Raw genomic sequence first — 17,376 nt, forward strand, 5'->3', positions numbered from 1 at the left:
TTACTTAATGTCATACACATTATTTTTGAATTAACTGAATAGTTAACCTAAATATAAGTAGCCAACTATTCCAAAACAAAAACATATCCAATGGTGGAATGTAGGAATATATAAAAACTGTACTAACTTCTAAATATTAAAGTTTAACAATCACACTGCTTCTGCTTATGAAGCGTAATGTGTTCTTTCTTTCTTTTTTTTTTTTTTTGAAGCCACCACACGCTGTTTTCCGAGGTGCTGGGGATTCAAACCGGGGCCTGTGCACACACAAGGCAAGCGCTCTGCGAGGTGAGCTATTTGCCCACTCTATTTCTTTTTAATACTTTTTTCTAATACTTTTTCATTTTTATTTTCTATTTTTTTCTATCTTTTTTTGTTAGAGCTTTATAGTTATAATAGTAGTTGGGTTGCTTTTTTCATTTTTAAAAATAATAAAACAAAACAAAACTGAGAAAGATGATGAAAGGTCCAATCTGACTGGAGAACAAGGTACACATATTAGAAGTAGTGGAAAACATAAACAAAAAGCAAAAGGACAACTCAAAAAGGCATCCAGAATAAAACAGCAGGCTTAATTGAACAAAACATGTTAAACAACTACTGTGTATCACATACTATATGAGGTGTTGAAATGACAAAGTTTCTAAATTCAACTCTAAAGCCAATAAAAAGAGAAATGCACATTTTCTTCTAATGTTAACAGTTCTTAAACCTATGAATGCATTTATTATGATAGTGTTTATGTTTTTCAGGAAAGTTATTAAACTGATGGTGCATGGGACAGTAGAAGAAAGATTAATTGCAATAATAGATCACAGCTGAGATAATAGAGGTATAATCACTGTATGTGGAGGATGAGGGGATAGGGGAAAGATTAAAAAAAGACCAAAGGTACAAGTAACATAAGAAAAAAAATAAAATGGAATATATAAAAAATTTGAAATTTTACTTTTCAAAGTAGACAATCCACAGAATTGGATAGGAAAGAAATATTTGCAAATCATTGATTTGATAATCTATATTTGTCATTTTTTTAAAAAGCCTTTTATATCTCAGTAATGAAAAGACAGCCCTACTAGAAAAAGGACAGAGCATGAACAGACATTTCTCTTAGAAGGATATACAAATGGTCAATAAGCAGATGCAACAATGCTCAATATCATTCGTCTTTTGGGCAACAATATCAAAACTACAAATGAGATACCACTTCACACCCACTAAGACGGTTATTTTTAAAAAAGGTAATAAGTGTTGTAGAGAAATTAGAGAAATTGGAATCCCATACACTTTTTTTATTTATTTTTTATTGTAGTGGACACAATACCTTTATTTCATTTATTTATTTATATGTGGTGCTGAGGATCAAACCCAGTGCCTCACACATACTAGGCAAGCGCTCTACCACTGAGCTACAACCCCAGCCTGGAATCCTATATACTTTTTTTTTTTAAATTCCTTTTAATGTCTTTATAACAACTGTTTTGCTTTTTTTTTTTCCCCAATCCTCTAGATAAAACCCAGGGCCTCATGTGTGCTAGGTAAGCACTTTACCAATAAGCTGCACCCCTAGCCCCATGACTGCTTCTTTTGCAATGAAATTATATATTATAGAAATATTATTATAGAAGTATATTATAGAAATTATATACTTAAATATTTTATTATTATTAATATTATTGTTCCACAACCATGTATTATTTAGAAAATTTGCTGTTCTAAACCTTTTTTTTTAAATTTTTACAGTCTTAATGGGAATATAAAATGGTGCAGCTGCTTTAGAAAATGATTTGGCATTTCCTCAAAATGTTAAATATAGAACCACCACAGGACCCAGCAATTCCATTCCTACATATATTCCCAAGAGAAATAATGACATACATCTAAACAAAAACCCATACATAAATGTTTATAGTAGTATCATTTATAATACCCAGAGTGGAAAAAATCCAATTGTCCATCAATTGGTAAATAGGTAAGCAAATATATAATGGAATATTATTCAGAAATAAAAAAAAGAATAAAGTACTGATAACACACTATTATATAAATGAACTTTGAAAACATTATAATAAATGACAGGAGCCAGTCACAAAAGCCCATAGACTGTATGAATCTATTTACATGAAATGTCCAGAATAGGCACATCTATAGAGACAGAAAGTAGATTAGTGGTTGCCTAGGGCTAGATGGTGTAGAGTGGAGAAGGCAGGGAGAATAGGGAGGGGCTAAAGGGTGCGGATTTCTTTTGGGGTGATGAAAATATTTGAAAATTAGATTATAGTGATGGGCGCACAGTTAACAACCAATAAAAATACATTTTAAATGGATGAATTTTTGTTTTGTGAATTCTCTCTCAATAAAACGTTAAAAAATAAAAGCAGACAAGGGTGGATCTAGAAAAAGATGATTGTTATGTTAAAACATGAAGCTGAACCACTACTTCACACTGTAGATAAAAATCAATTCCATATTGACTTGAAACTTAAACACCAAAAATAAAACTTTAAAACTCTTTGTAAAAATGTAGATTAATATATTTAATATGTTCTTAAAGAAGACAAAAAGTCATTGACAATAAAATTAACTGATAAATTTGTCTATATTAAAATTTGAAAGATTTAAAAAATTTTTCAAAGATTTGTTCTTCAAAAGACACCTTAAAAAGCAAAAAAGACAAGTTAAAAACTAGGCAATGACTGCGGCTGGGGTTGTGACTCAGTTGTAGAGCACTTGCCCAGTATGTGTGAGGCACTGGGTTCCATCCTCAGCACCACATGAAAATAAATTTAAAAAATAAAGGTACTGTGTCTATCTACAACTAAAAAAATAATTAAAAAGAAAAAAAAAAAACTAGGCTATGATACCCACAACATAAAAAACTGACAAATGCTTAGCATAAGAATTACAGAATTATAGTACATAGGCAGAAAAATAGTATATAGTATAGAATTATAAAGGAAAGGACATTCAATAGAAAATGGGCAAAAACAATGAAAAGTTATTTTACAGTATAGGAAATACACGGCCAACAAACATTTGAGGAAATGTTAATATCATTGGTGATCTGCGAAATTTAAATCTGAAAAAGTTTCACTGAAATACCATTTTAAATTCATTTGGCCATAATGTTTATACCTGACAATACTACTTATTGGAGGGAATATAGTTTCATAGGATCTATTATACGTGACCAAGGAAATGTAAACCATAAACCAGTCTGAACAGTGACATTCAACATAACCTAGCAATTCCACTCTCAAGTATACAAGAAGAAAAATATTGCACATATACAACAAGAAACATGTATAATAATTTTATAGTGGCACTGTTTACAAGAGAAAAAAGGGGAAGCAATGTAAATAGCAATCAGTGAAAAAGTAAATAAAGTGTGCTACATTCAAACAAAGAAAGATCATGCAGTCATCCAAAATAATGAACTACAGCTTCACACAATTTGAATGAATCTTACAACTTAACATTGAGTAATAAAATATAAAATCACCTTAGTTAAAGCACAGTGTGTATATTTTAGCTTTTTTCTACATTTTTTTTCAAAACATGAAATCCAAGGAAATAAGATTTTCAAATGCATTGTTAGGGAACTGGCTACAGGTTTTAGCAACAAATGACAATCAGACTTGCACACTGAAGAGATTGGTCTAGATAGTGTGGAGTTGAAGCAAACAAGGCAAAGAGATCAGAAACTGTGGGAAACTGTTGACAGATTCAGTTGTAGGTGAGGAAGAGAGGAGAAGCTGAATAATAACAATGGCAGTGAGAACTCACAGGAAGGAAACAGATTTGAAAGCTATTCAAAGATCTCTGACCAACAGATCCTAGTTCTTAACTAGATTAGGTTGAGGAAAAGGGAGAAGTCTGGAATAGCTCTCAAATTTCTGATCTGGGTGAGGAGGGGTCTTAGGGTCAATAACAAGAATTAATTACTTGATAATATTGAGTTTGAGGAGACTCTGGGATGTCAATATTCATGTAGCTTTCTCCCTCTATACATTAACTATAAAATCTGATGTCTCCCCTTTCAAAGTCAATTTCCCATCTTCTTTATATAGCTGCCTTTGATGTCCCAACAATCCGATCAAATGTCATCTTTCCTTCTTTGAACATGTACTGTACTTTGTTTTCAGTTATGACATTTATCTTACTCTAACCTGGAGCTTCTGAACCTCGGCATGACGTTTTGGACTAGAAAAGTCTTTGTTGTGGTGGACTATGCTTTTCACTGAAGGATGCTCACCTCTACCCACTAGAGGTCAGTAGTACCCCCCCAAACTGCGACAATCAAAAATGTTTCTAGACACTTCCAAATATCTCTTGAAGGCAAATTCCCCCTTCCAATTGGAAACTACTGTCTAATCTATATAATAGATAGGTGTAGGAGTTCTTGTTTTATACCACTATGAAATCAAATTCCTTGACAGTAGCGACTTTAGAACCTTTATATAAAATCAATATGACAAATTCATCCTTTACATACTCATTAAGGTAGGATAAAGACACTGTTATCTATGTTCAATTTATTATTTTTATTTCCTAAGTATTATTATTATTATTATTATTTTTTTTTTTTGCGGTACTGGGGATCGAACTCAGGGCCTTGTGCTTGCAAGGCAAGCACTCTACCAGGTGAGCTATCTCCCCAGCCCAATTTTTAAATGTAACTGATTTCCCACTGATACTGACAACCAACTAGCTCAGAATGTTAAGGATTTACATATAATTTTAAGAAAAAAATTCTAGGCCACACATAATAGTGTCTTAGGGATATAATCAACATAGCCATTTTTGAGTGAAATCCAAATATACATATTTTGAATTGAATAGTCTTCAAGGGTTCAAATAAAGTTTATGTCACTGTTACTTTCTCTCGTCACTTTGAGTCCCTAACATTGTCCTGAAAAAAAAACTGACATAATTAATTTAAAAATAAAGCAAGAACAAAATAGTACATAGAATAAAAAAGTGTCCTCAAATAGGAAAGGACTTTCCTATTTGGAAAAAAAACTTTTTCTTAAAAAATCTGATATCAAAAAATATATTAGAAAATATGTGGGACTGGAGTTGTAACTCAATGGTAGAGTGCCTGCCTGGCACGTATAAGACACTGGGTTTGATCCTCACCACCACATAAAAATAAATAAAATCAAGGTATTGTGTCAATCTACAACTTAAAAAAAAAGAAAATACGTACTCTTTAATTATCTTCTATAGTCCATTGACTGGTATTATGTAAGTGGAATGTTATATACTTAAATTTATTTGAAACAGAAGAACTATAAAGATTTAAAGTTGAAGTTTGGGGGTGGGGGTGTAGCTCAGTAGTACTGTACATGTTTATTAGCATGAGCAAGGCCCTGGATTCAATCCCCAGCATGAAAATAAATAAATAAATGAAATTTTTAAAGTTCAAGTTTAACCTTCAGTAGATTGAGTACACTAGTTGAAAGTGGAGACTAAATACAAACTTAAACAGTTATAAAATTGTCTCATACAGTTTTCTTTTACTACATTAAATGGTTCCCTGGAGTGTAAGGTATCTTTTTCCTGTAAAAAAGAAGCGGACAACTCTTTCTGAAACTTTTCAGAGAACTGATTTTATAAGACTATTATGATGTTTCAAAAAGTACCTGAATATACCCCAAGTGTAGAAAAAAAGAGAAAACGAAAAGATTTCCCTTTTGAGGGAAAGTCCATCCTCTGTAGAATGAGGGTAGGCATCATACAGTTTAAACATCTCCCAGGGTGGGTTCCTGGGCTGGGCTGGAACAATGATACCCCAAGTTTCACTGCGTGCCTTGGAACTTAAACAAATACCATCCCCCAGTAAATCAATATGCTGTAAATCTTGAATTACTGTTATCTGTGAAGAGTGGCCCTAGTATCACCTCTTATGTTGTCAATGAGGTTCTGGATCTTTTCCACCTTTATTTTTTGATGCCAAATAAATCTTTCAGAGTTCATATTATAAATCATCTAAATGTAAATATTAAATTATAAACCTTAAGCAAAGCATTCCACTAACCCTAACCATAAAATACTCTAATCAACCACTTTTGTTCTTACATCTGTCCTGTTGCAAATACTTAACTGATCTTTGCAAGGGGTGGGAGTGAATGATGGGGATCAAACCCAGGGCCAAACTAATTTAACTCTCAATAAAATAAAGCCTTATGCCACAATTCCATATAGCTTATTTGAAAAGTGTATAGACGTATACTATTTTGAATACTGTTATATATTATAGTGTAATTCTTTTCTAATTGTAGTACATATCACTGTACACATTCAACCATTTTATAAAACCTACAAGGAGAAGAACGATGTCCCTTCCTTTCTACTGGCCATACCATGTTTCCAAAGTAGGACTTCAATAAATCCTGGCTTCATCAATCTATTCTAAAACCATCAGATGAAAAGCTATAAAAAGTCATGCAAGGAAGCAAAACAAAACAGGACATACCATAAACAATGGCTATATAACCTATGAAGTTAAGTAAGCATTTATTTTTCAGAATGAATTATTGGCATGGTGTTTATTTTAATAATAGTTTTGTTATAAAGAGAGAACCATTACAGTGGAAACGACGTTGGGATAGTGCGGGGAGAGCTGGAAAACCTAGACTCTAACCCACATTCTACCATATGCCTGCCAGCAAATCACTTAACCTTTCTCAACCACAAGGAGTAATTACTATGTACTCTGCCAAGCTCACAGCGCTATTTATTAGGATACAACAGAATAATATATATATAAAACTACTTAGAAATTTATAAAGAACTACATAAATGGTAGTATTTTAATGATGACTGTACCCTCCAATTTAAGCTAACATTTTATTTTAAAATGTGAACTTGTTGCAAAAGAAATTAAGGGACAACTATTTATGCTATAGAATTAATTCCTGAATAAATCACTACAAGGTTCAGCAACTCAAATCTAATCTACAGCAATTAAAATGTGAGTCAACTGTTAAAAATATGCTTCATGTTGGACTTTTCAGGAAGACATTTATTACATAAAACAAGGCAGATATTTGAATCTTACCACGAAATCACAATCACAAGCTCATTACACGAAATGCACTAAACCATGTTGTGTTTATGTGGTTCTATTTTGCAACCTGATACAATGCACCATGTCCCACAGTTGAAGAGGTGAACCAGCACATGTAGGAAATACAAGAGTTGACTCCTAGTTTACAGGAAAACACGTGATTATCCAGGACACAGCACAATCTGTTGTGCATAAGAATTCCTAAATCTATTTCACAGACCTAGTGCTCTTGGACATAAAAAGGCACTGTGTGGGCTAGGGATCAAGCTCAGTGGTAGAGCAGTAGCTTAGTGAGCTCCTGGGTTCCATCCCTAGTATGAGGAGATGATGTACTGTATAAAGAAGTGGAAGGAGCTGCTGCAAAGTAGACTGAAATGCGTCCACTTATTTGCAGCACTAGGGACAGAATCAACTATGATGAATTTCAGGATTTGTTCAGATAACCATTAAATTCATTTCTGAGTCAACAAATTACCATAACATCCAAAAAGTTCTAACTCTTCATTGTGCCAGGTCTACCTACAGACCATCTCAGAGAAGAAGTTACTGCCAAGAATCAGCTACTTTCCTAAAATAGTTGCCAATTTTCTGATCCCTGTTTTTATGTCTTTTTGTACGTAAGAATTTTAATCAAGGAGTTTCTGGAAGGCAAATGTACTAAAAAAGGTCATGAGCGCAAATCGCCAACTGCTGGTTGACAAACAAGTAAATTAGTGAATTTCCCCTTTAAATGTTAATCTCCTAGAGGGGTTAACACAATCACTTAGCTTTGAGCTCCATCCCAGTAAAGGAAAGGAAGTGAGCCATAAGAAGGAAACAAGGAAGGCAGCATAATGGGGACAGGCAGGAGAGGGCTGGTGAAGAAGAACAGACACCAGAAACGCAAAGGGAGAGGTAAAAAGACACCAAAGATAAATTTTGCCAACAGCTGCCTACTATCCCTTTTCCCTCATGGCAAGGCCTGTTAACAGAGAAAACAAGATTTTGTGATGGGGGGGCTCTGTTTTCTTAATGCAAATTTAACAAATGGTATGAAATATAATCCAGGTTACATGTGAAAACGAAAGAAATTATAGGTTCCTAATAAATTTCTATTCACAATATGATGGGGGAAAAAAGAGTCTCAGCTGCACACAAATCTATTGAAAAGAACAATGAACCAGAACTTGAATACTGAGTTCCCATTTTGGTTTTGACCCTCTGGACAAGTGGCTTTAGGTTAATCACTAAACTCTGTGTTCTCTTCCACTCAACAATATTTCTCAAGTGCTTAAAAAAAAAGAGCTATTTTAGGATTTCCTCAACTCTGACTGCACATTAGAATCACCTGAAAGGTTTTTTAAAAAAAAAACAGGAAAAGTCTTTTGGCCTCTGAAATTCTGATTTAAAAAAGAAAACTCTCCTGCAATTTTAATGTATAGCCAGGGTGAAGAACCACTGGTCTATCTCATCTGATGTATATGTGAGGAACAGCAAAATAATACAAAAAGCCCTCCCCACTTTTGAAATGTATCAATTTCCCCTTATTCAATATTGTTCCAGCTCATATTCTCACCACCCCTCACCTAGATTAATTAGCATGATAGTCTTTTTATTTTCCCTTCCTCCAGCCTCCTCCCAATCCAGTAAACCATTCCATGCTTGCTTGTCTGATCAGTTTGGTTCTGCAACATTATCCCCCTGAAAGTCATTTTAAGTACAGTATAAAAATATCACCAAACAGAACTGTTTTCATCAAATATTGGATATACTGTGTGTGTGTGTCTGTGTGTGTGCATGTATATTTGTGTGTGTATAACCTCAAATACACAATTTTTTTTTCAGTTATGGTGTACTTACTTTCATTTATACATAATGAATACTGATCTCTTTACATTGAAAATATTGTCCCTAAACATTCCATGGCTGAATTTTGCCAAAAACAAATGGCAAATGAATCACCCACAGAGATTCCATTTAAATGAAAAAGTCACAGCTAAAGTTTTTTACTCTATCTGATCTTGAAGTGTTCCCGCAAGGAACATACATTCAACTGAAAAAAAATAAAATAAAAGGAAGTGGAATTATTTTGATAAGTCCTGTGTTACTAAAGTAAGACACTAATAAAGATTATGAGGAAGGTGAGGGGTATAGCATAGTGGTAAAGCACTTGCCCAGCATGCACCAGACCCTGGGTTCAATCACCCCCGTCCCCCCCAAAAAATAATGGTGAATGAATGTTTTACAAGAACAAATATGGTTCTAGATTGTGTTGAAACTTGCCTCAGAAAACCAACTAAAGGCTTAAAAGCCAAAGGTTATAACCAAATAAGATGATATTCGTATTTACAAGAAATATCAAACACAATAAAATACATATGGAAAGACAAAACTTAAACAAGGATACCACTGATCCTCTGTCTTCTCCATCTTCTTCAGGACAGCAAGACACAAACATAAAAAGAAAATAAAGTCAGCACTGCCAAGTAAGTGATAAAGACAATGAGGACCATGGGAATTCAAAGAAACAGGAGACTGCCAGGAGACTGCTATGGACTAAGGGAGTTGGAGACAGCTTCTTGGAAAAGCTGGGGCTTGAACAAAATTAAATAGGTAGAGAAAAGAAGGAAATCCCAAATATGCAAATAACCTTGTACAAAGATAAGGCCGAAACGCACATATTTGAGAAAGGGGAGTTGACCTAGTTTGAATAGAGGGTTCTATGTAGCAGTGTTTGTAGAGATAATGTTGCAATAATGAACTGAAGCTGGACAGTGAAAGCCCTGAATGCCAACCTGGGATGCTTAAACTTTGTCCTACGGAAAGATGGATCCTTTATAGGTTATAAAGAACAATAAGCACACACGCGCACATGCACACACACACACACACACATACACACCCCTCTAATGATGCAATCTGAAGCCATTTTTCTTGAAGCTTTTGAAGAACACATCAAGTAATATAATATCATGCCAATACACTCATGAATATGTGAACATATTGTTTAGGAAATCCGTTCAGAGTGAAAGAGTAAACACTCAAATGTGCTTTCCAAAATACAAAATCAGGTATCGATTACGCATTCATAGTTCTTAGGATAATGCCTAAGAGAATCACAGGGTAGAAAGCTTCAAATTTAGGTTTTCCTCTGGTCTCCATTCTCCTCCAACCACATGCCTTGATTTAATATCAAGAAAGTGAATACACTGAAATTATCTTGTTCTGAAAATAAGGTCTTTTACTACTTCTCACTATGGGTGAATTTACTTACTATATTGTTTCAAAAATGACTAGGTCTATGAAAATAATTTTGTCTGTGATTTATTTCAGCAAAGTAGAGGAAACACACATAAATAACACATTTAAAGATTATGAAAAGCAAAAAACCAAAACATAGCTAAAATAAGCAGCACTGGTTTAGAAGACAGAGAGGAAAGAGTGTGTTCATAACAAAAAATGCCAGCCACAACAAAGACTAACAGAGTACACGAAGAACATTACAATAGCCAATTTCTCACCAAAAATGATAAACCACTAATCCACTACTCCACAAAGAATGGAGTTAATTTTTTTCTCAAAAATGCCCTTAAAATTTTTGGTCTTTCTGCTATAAAGATTAAGACTGTAACATAACTCAAAACAAGGATTATCTTTCCCCCAGTAACCAGACATGGAAGTGATTGATGATTTAATTTGCTACTGCAGCAAATACTAATTTAACCACCACTACTTTCTCAACATGAGGAAAATGAAAAATCTGTCTTTAAAGGCATATGTGACAAGAAAGAAGCCAAAAATATCGAGGATGATTAAGCCACATAGAAAATTACACAAACCGTAGCAATGCTGCTACCGTCTGAAAAGGGCCATGCCATTCTTGCAGGCACGTATGCCTTTAAGGAATATGTAGAGATTATGATATTATGCATTGTCTGTTCCCCACCCCCATCCTCCGGGAAAGACGGGAACATCCAGGAGAGTTGAAAGAAGTGAATGAAGAAAGGTGTCAATACCTCTCTTCCACCCATGCGGGGGAAACTCGCTTTAACAATAATGCTCTTTCACCCCTAACATCCCACCCAGTTTGCACACATCCTTCTGGCAGCATTCCCCACACCCCTATTCCCAGCTCTGCTCCTGAAGCTCAGAACCTACTGCTCCGACTTTGTTAGTCTGGTCGCCCCCGCGCCCAGCAGCGTCCCACCAGGCGGCCACGCAGCCACCCACTCCCCCCACCTCCTCCTTCTTAGCTCGGCTTCCCTTCCCCCGGTCTGTCACCTGCTTGGGTGGTGTCCGTCAGGTCGTAGCCGCTGCCCGGGAAGTCTCGGAGTTTCCTGCCACTGAGGCTCAGGATGCCGGAGTTGCCCGCCTCCTCCAGGGCCCGGTCCAGGCTCCTCACGGTGTGTTGAGGCTGCAGGCTCCCCGGGTTCCACTGCGGCCCATTGGGGAACGGCTGACCGAAGAGAGTCGGTACCGGAATAGGCACCACCAGGGTCCCGCCGCCGCCGCCGCCGCCTCCCCCTCCAGCCCCGCCACCTCCTCCTCCGGCCGCGCCACCGCCACTGCTACTTCCACCTCCAACACAACCACCGCCCCCACTGTTACCACCACCTCCCTGACTCGCCGCCATGTTCCTGGGAGAGAGAATAGCCCCCGACAATACTCTCAGCCTGTGCCGCGAGTGTAGGGGGTTCTTAGGACGCATGCGCAGGCTGGGGTGGGGGGGCGAGGTAGAGGGTGGGAAGGAACCAGGGGGCGGGCTGCAAGGAGGTGTTGGATAGAGATGATGTTCCAAAGTGCAGAACGCTCGCTGTAAGAAATGTGTGATCAGAGGGGAGATGCTAAATCCTGGTTCTGCTGCTTTGGGTACCAAAATCTGGAGAAACCACACCAGGCAAACTATACGTCGTTTGTGCGATGTGTTCCCAAATCTCTAAGTTGCTTGGCCTTTTTCTTTCTGCAAAACAAAAAGAAATATATGAGACAGCGATGAAAAGGATTTGTTTCAGAATGTATAGAAACTGCTTTTCGAACGACTATGAGGCAGCTTGCTGAGAAGCCTGCTGCCGATGCCTCGGGAATCATTTATTAGTGCTAGCACAGACAGAAAAGCTAGGTAGTCATCTGGGGAGGAAAAAAGTGAAGTACTGAGTTTTAGGCACCCGTAAATTTTGTCACCGTTTAGAATTCCAAAGTAGGAAAAGACTTTAGATGTCTTCAAGGAACCTCTCGTTACAGTGTGTGCGAGTCTCAGCCAAACTTCTGCCTTCCAAAACTTGGAAGAGTTCTCCACATTCTGTTCTATCACTCTCTGAAGTTGTGCCAAGATCTCCAAAATATCTCCAGTTTCTTCTCGTCATGTCAGCATTGGATGATGAAAAACGCTTTGATCATTGAACGACCTTAAACGTTATTTTTGAATTACAGGTTTCTGTTTAAATGGAATTCTGAAGATTTAATGCTGGATATATGAAACCAATCACTCTTGGGTTTTAGGAGTTCCCTTTTAGAACCCGAGGACACTTCTAATGTAGCCAATAGAGAAGAAAATTCAAACTTTATCAGCCATTGGAAGCCTCAGTAATCCAACTCCAATCTACCTAGAGGTTTCATTCAGCTCTTTAGGTTTTCACGTCTTTACCACCCACCAGTCATTTAAATCTTTTGCCCTAATATTCAGTAAAATTATTGAAGAAAACTATCAGAATGATAGGGCACTCAGTTAACATTAATTTAAATATCACATGCATCTCTTTTTGATTTTGAACAGTGTGTCAACAACCTTTTCCTCAGAGTAATTGCTGCTGTGCATATTTGCCATAGGCTATGCTTCGTAAAAGAAAACAGGAAAGAATTAAAACTTGTCTAAATTGTATCCTGGCCATACTGGTTAATTTAAATGATTATGTTGTGAACCACAGAAAGAATAGAACTGAGATTCAGGCTCTCCACTGTGAATTAGCAAGTGAAAAATAATTATTATAACTCACTAGTGTCAGAAAGGAAGGTTGTACCTTATACTTCACCTCTCATATTTCAAATCAAGTCAAGTTTTAATTGAGAACTTCCAGAATTATGAAGGGGTGAGAAGGGAAATTAAATTCATTAGTTAGAGAAAAGATCAGGAATGGAAATACCTTACTAATTAGCCAGGGGCTGAGAATGTAGCACAGTAGTAGAGCACCCACCTGGCATGCAGGATGCCCTGGTTCAATCCCCAGCACTGGAAAAATAAAGAAGAAAATGAGTGAATGAATAAAATAATTAGCTAATGAGAACTTTTGCAATTATTTAAAACATTGTATTGCATTCCAAGAAAAAAGATGTCCTGAGGATCAGGATACTTGCCAAGTGTAAAAGGCCATGCACAACCAAACTGAAAAAGGAAAAGAATATTTCAAAGCATTGAAAGATGCAAACCCCAGGTTCACAGAAAAAGAAAGAAAGTCTAAGTAAGAAAAGTGGAAATCCTACAAAGTTATTTAGGTTTACACGAAAATAAGGCAAAATAACATTTTGTAAAGTTCTTCAATAAAAACACAAAGGCCAAAAGGAGGTGAACAATTTAGAAGAGGGGATGGGGATTGAGGGTGTAGCTCAGTGGTGGAGCACTTGCCTCCCACATGTGAGGCACTGGGCTCAATCCTCAGGACCACATAAAAATAAATAACTACAGGGAAACAAGATGTATCCCATTTGTTTACAATAAAAATGAATTTAAAAAAAGCACCTAGAAATAAATTTAATAAAAGAAGCACAGATTCATACATGGAAAATTATAAAACACATTGAAAGAAATTAAAGATCTAAATAAAGGCAAATAAATAAATAAATAAATAAATAAAATAAAGGTATTGTGTCCATCTACTACTTAAAAAAAAGATTTAGAAGAGGGCATTCAGTTTAGAAAATTGTTGCAACTCCTTGGGAGAAAAATAACTTAAAAATCTCTGTACTTCAGTGTGTATATTGGAAAATAACAATAAAGTTCAATAATATTTAAGTAGAACTTATTGTTTGTCCGATTTATTTTAATTGTGTTATAAATATTAAGTCATTTGATCTTCCTAATAGTTCTTCTTATTATTTTTAGAATAAATAAGGCTGTATCTTTAAAGTGACAAGTACAGTACCTGGCATTCATTCATTCATTTAATAATTATTTACTGAGCAATTACTATATGCAAGGAACCATTCTGTATGCAAGTAATATTATAGCATCATTATAGCATCCCCAGTACTCCCCCCAAAAAACTGGTAGTTATCCAACAGTTATAAATAACATAGAAGAGGAAAGGCACAAATGTCTGAAGCTACAATTCCATTAAAGATCAAGATTAGTGGGGTAGAGTACAGGATGTTCTTATCAATCTGTAAACAAGATTCATTTTGACTTATGATCTAGAACAAGGCAATGAACTAATAGATCAAAGTATAATATAAATTTTTTAAAAATCCTTATCAGGATCCAGGAAAAAGTCAGATATCTCTCGTCTGTTTCCCTAAAACATCAGTTCAATTAAATCCTAAACTCAGGGCAAGGGCTAGTGGTATAGCTCAGTGGTAAAGTGCTTGCCTGGCATGTATGAGACCCTGGGTTCCATCCACAGGAACTTAAAAAAAAATGAGGGGGAAAATAAGAAACAATGAAATGTTAAGCACCATCAAGACATGTATCAGAAACCCTAAAAAATATTGATTTACCTTATGCTGAACTATTTTGCAGCTACAACTGGAATGAGATGTGCAGTTCTGCCCACTCCAATCTCAACACCAGTCCTGAATTAGTGAAACCTCTGAGAAGTGTGTGTAAAATGATTAGAGAAGTGGGTGAGTGAGAAACTCACTTGGTCCTCCTCGGTCTAGTAACTTGATCTGCAATCTCTTCCAAAGAGCCCTGTACTTTAAAAGTGACCAAGAAGCTATGAAATACGCCAGAGGTGTCATTTAAAGAAGGCAAAAGGAAACTCAACATGGCAGGATGAAAGATGTGACTCGATGATGGAGGTTTGCACACCCTCTTCCCCACTCTGGATATTCTAACTGAGGATTTGAGGTGGCCTAGGAAATTATGTCATAAACACGATAATCAAGGAAATGTAAATATTAGATATTTGATATCTTTAAGGAGCTATTTTTGTTGCATGTGATAATGGTGTTATAGTTTTACTTTTTCTCTTTTGGTGATGCCAGAGATTGAACCCAGGACCTTGGGCCTGCTAGGCAAGCACTCTACTGCTGAGCTACACACCCCAGTCCTTATCCTTTTTAAAGGATCCTTTTCTTTAAGAGATACATACAGTAAAATATTCATAGATTCATAGATTTCCTATATGGGACCTTCATAGGACAACACATTAACTTTTTTTAGCATACTCTATAGAATACTATATACAATATCACTAATCCTCTTTTGCCTATCTTTCCTTGTTTCTGCCCTTGTGGAGAAAACTTTGCACTACTTTAATCAATCCTAACGAACTCATTAATTTCATAGTTAATATTCATTAACTCAAAAGAGAGTTGGAAAAATGAATAGTGATTACTTAAAAGAAACTTTGTGGGGAATAATAACTGGGATTGAACCCAGGGGTACTTAACCACTGAGCACATCCCCAACCCTTTTTTGAGACAAGGACTCACTAAATTGCTTAGCCCCTCATTAAGTTGTTGAGACTGACCTCTAACTTGTGATCCTCCCACCTCAGCCTCTCAAGTCACTGGGATTACAAGCCTGCACCACAATGCCCAACTCCAGTCTGTATTTTCTTAAGCAGAACAAGATAGAAACATTTGGACCAAAATCTATGTATAAATGTAGGTTGGAATGAAATGATGCATTTGCCAAAGCCCAAATATATTTGTTTATTTTAAATTTTGCTTCAAATCTCCACTATTCTATATAGCATTTATTTCATGTAAAATTTGGTTGGTTTACAAGTAAATAAACTGACATGAATCTCCATGGGACTGTGACTTAAGTTATTACCTGGAGGCAGTGTACCCAAATTATGAGGAACTTTTTCATTTATTTTGTTTTGTTTTGATAGCTGGTGAAATTTCTTTTAAAGACTCAATCTGAGCTGGGCATGGTGGCGCAAGCCTGTAATCCTGCTTGGGAGACTGAGGCAGGAGGAGTGAGAGTTCAAAGTCAGTCTCAGCAAAAGCGAGGTGCTAAGCAGCTCAGTGAGACCCTATCTCTAAATAAAATACAAAATAGAGTTGGTGATGTGGCTCAGTGGTCAAGTGCCCCTGAGTTTAATCCCCGGTACTCTGCTCCCCCAAAAAACAAAAGACTCAACCTGTAAACTTAATACTATAAACCTAACAGGATTACACATGACCTCAAATCCAATATTTTTTTCATTTGGCAACAAGACTTGCTTCTTGAATTTGGGGATTGGGCGCTGGGGACCAGGGCTTCGCATGCTAGGCAAGTGCTTTACCACTGAGCTATGTCCCAGCCCCTAGCTTGCTTCTTCTTGACCATGAACTGCATCATGACTCAGTCTATTATTAGATTGTCAGAGGGAAGGATCAAAACTGTTCCCTAAACAAGGAGTTGTATACAAATATTGCAGAATATTTTAGATATGTTTTGTTGAACAGTTGGAAATGTCAACTTTGACTTACACTGTAGGTTTAGACTGGCAATGATAACCCTCAAGAGGATATTCCTTTCTACCTTGGTGCTTTGTCTACATTCTATAAAGTGATTCTGTAAAGTGGGGGAAAATATATTGGTTGTGATGACCTCATGTTTCGCACTGCCAGGCTTTAACAGATAAAATTATTGTAGAAAACATTCCCCTTGTCTTGTGGTCTGAAAAAGTCTCTTTATTAAAATATATAATCTTAGTTATTAAATACCAGAATAGATAATTCCAAGATACTAAATGAACAACTCAGTTCTCCTTGATGAACACATTCACTTCTTTGTTTGTATGTCTTAAGCATTCCTTAATAAAACCTTTACCTACTTAGGAGGAAATCTTTGTTTCCAAGACATATACATAGAGTTCCAGAGAAGTTTAATTTTTTTCTTAACTGTAATAACTTTTTTTTCTTTTTTTTTTTCTGAAGGTTAACCTAGGACCACTTTACCACTGAGCTACAACCCCAGCCATTTTTACTTTCTATTTTGAGACTCAAAATATAACTTGCTGAGTCTGGCCTCAAACTTGCTATCCTCTCATCTCAGCCTCCCAAGTCACTGGGATTACAGGCAATCACCACCGTGGCTGGCTGCTATGATGGCTTCTATTGATCAAAAGCAATAGCCTTTTGATAGATTGGCAAAAATGAAGATGTAAATGCTTCAT

General features: G+C 36.2%; 1 protein-coding gene across 7 annotated transcripts in view; it reads right to left on the minus strand.

Annotated features, from left to right (window-relative positions):
- The window catches only part of Lrch2 (leucine rich repeats and calponin homology domain containing 2), a 129,790-nt gene that overhangs the window by 93,524 nt on the left and 18,890 nt on the right, over positions 1-17,376 (minus strand). For 4 of the 7 annotated variants that reach the window (XM_047536784.1, XM_047536783.1, XM_047536782.1 and 1 more), the window contains exons 2-3: positions 13,243-13,277; positions 11,333-12,011 (exon numbers count right to left, since the gene is read on the minus strand). In XM_047536784.1, coding sequence (XP_047392740.1) covers positions 11,333-11,759 — 427 coding nt within the window. In that variant the 5' untranslated portion in view covers positions 11,760-12,011; positions 13,243-13,277. Of the gene's footprint in view, positions 1-11,332; positions 12,012-12,216; positions 12,416-13,191; positions 13,278-17,376 lie in introns of those variants that run through there. The other 3 variants (XM_047536780.1, XM_047536781.1, XM_047536779.1) reach the window with 3 other exon arrangements.

This window comes from Sciurus carolinensis, chromosome X (assembly GCF_902686445.1).
Source record: "Sciurus carolinensis chromosome X, mSciCar1.2, whole genome shotgun sequence".
NCBI classification, from domain to species: Eukaryota; Metazoa; Chordata; class Mammalia; order Rodentia; family Sciuridae; genus Sciurus; species Sciurus carolinensis.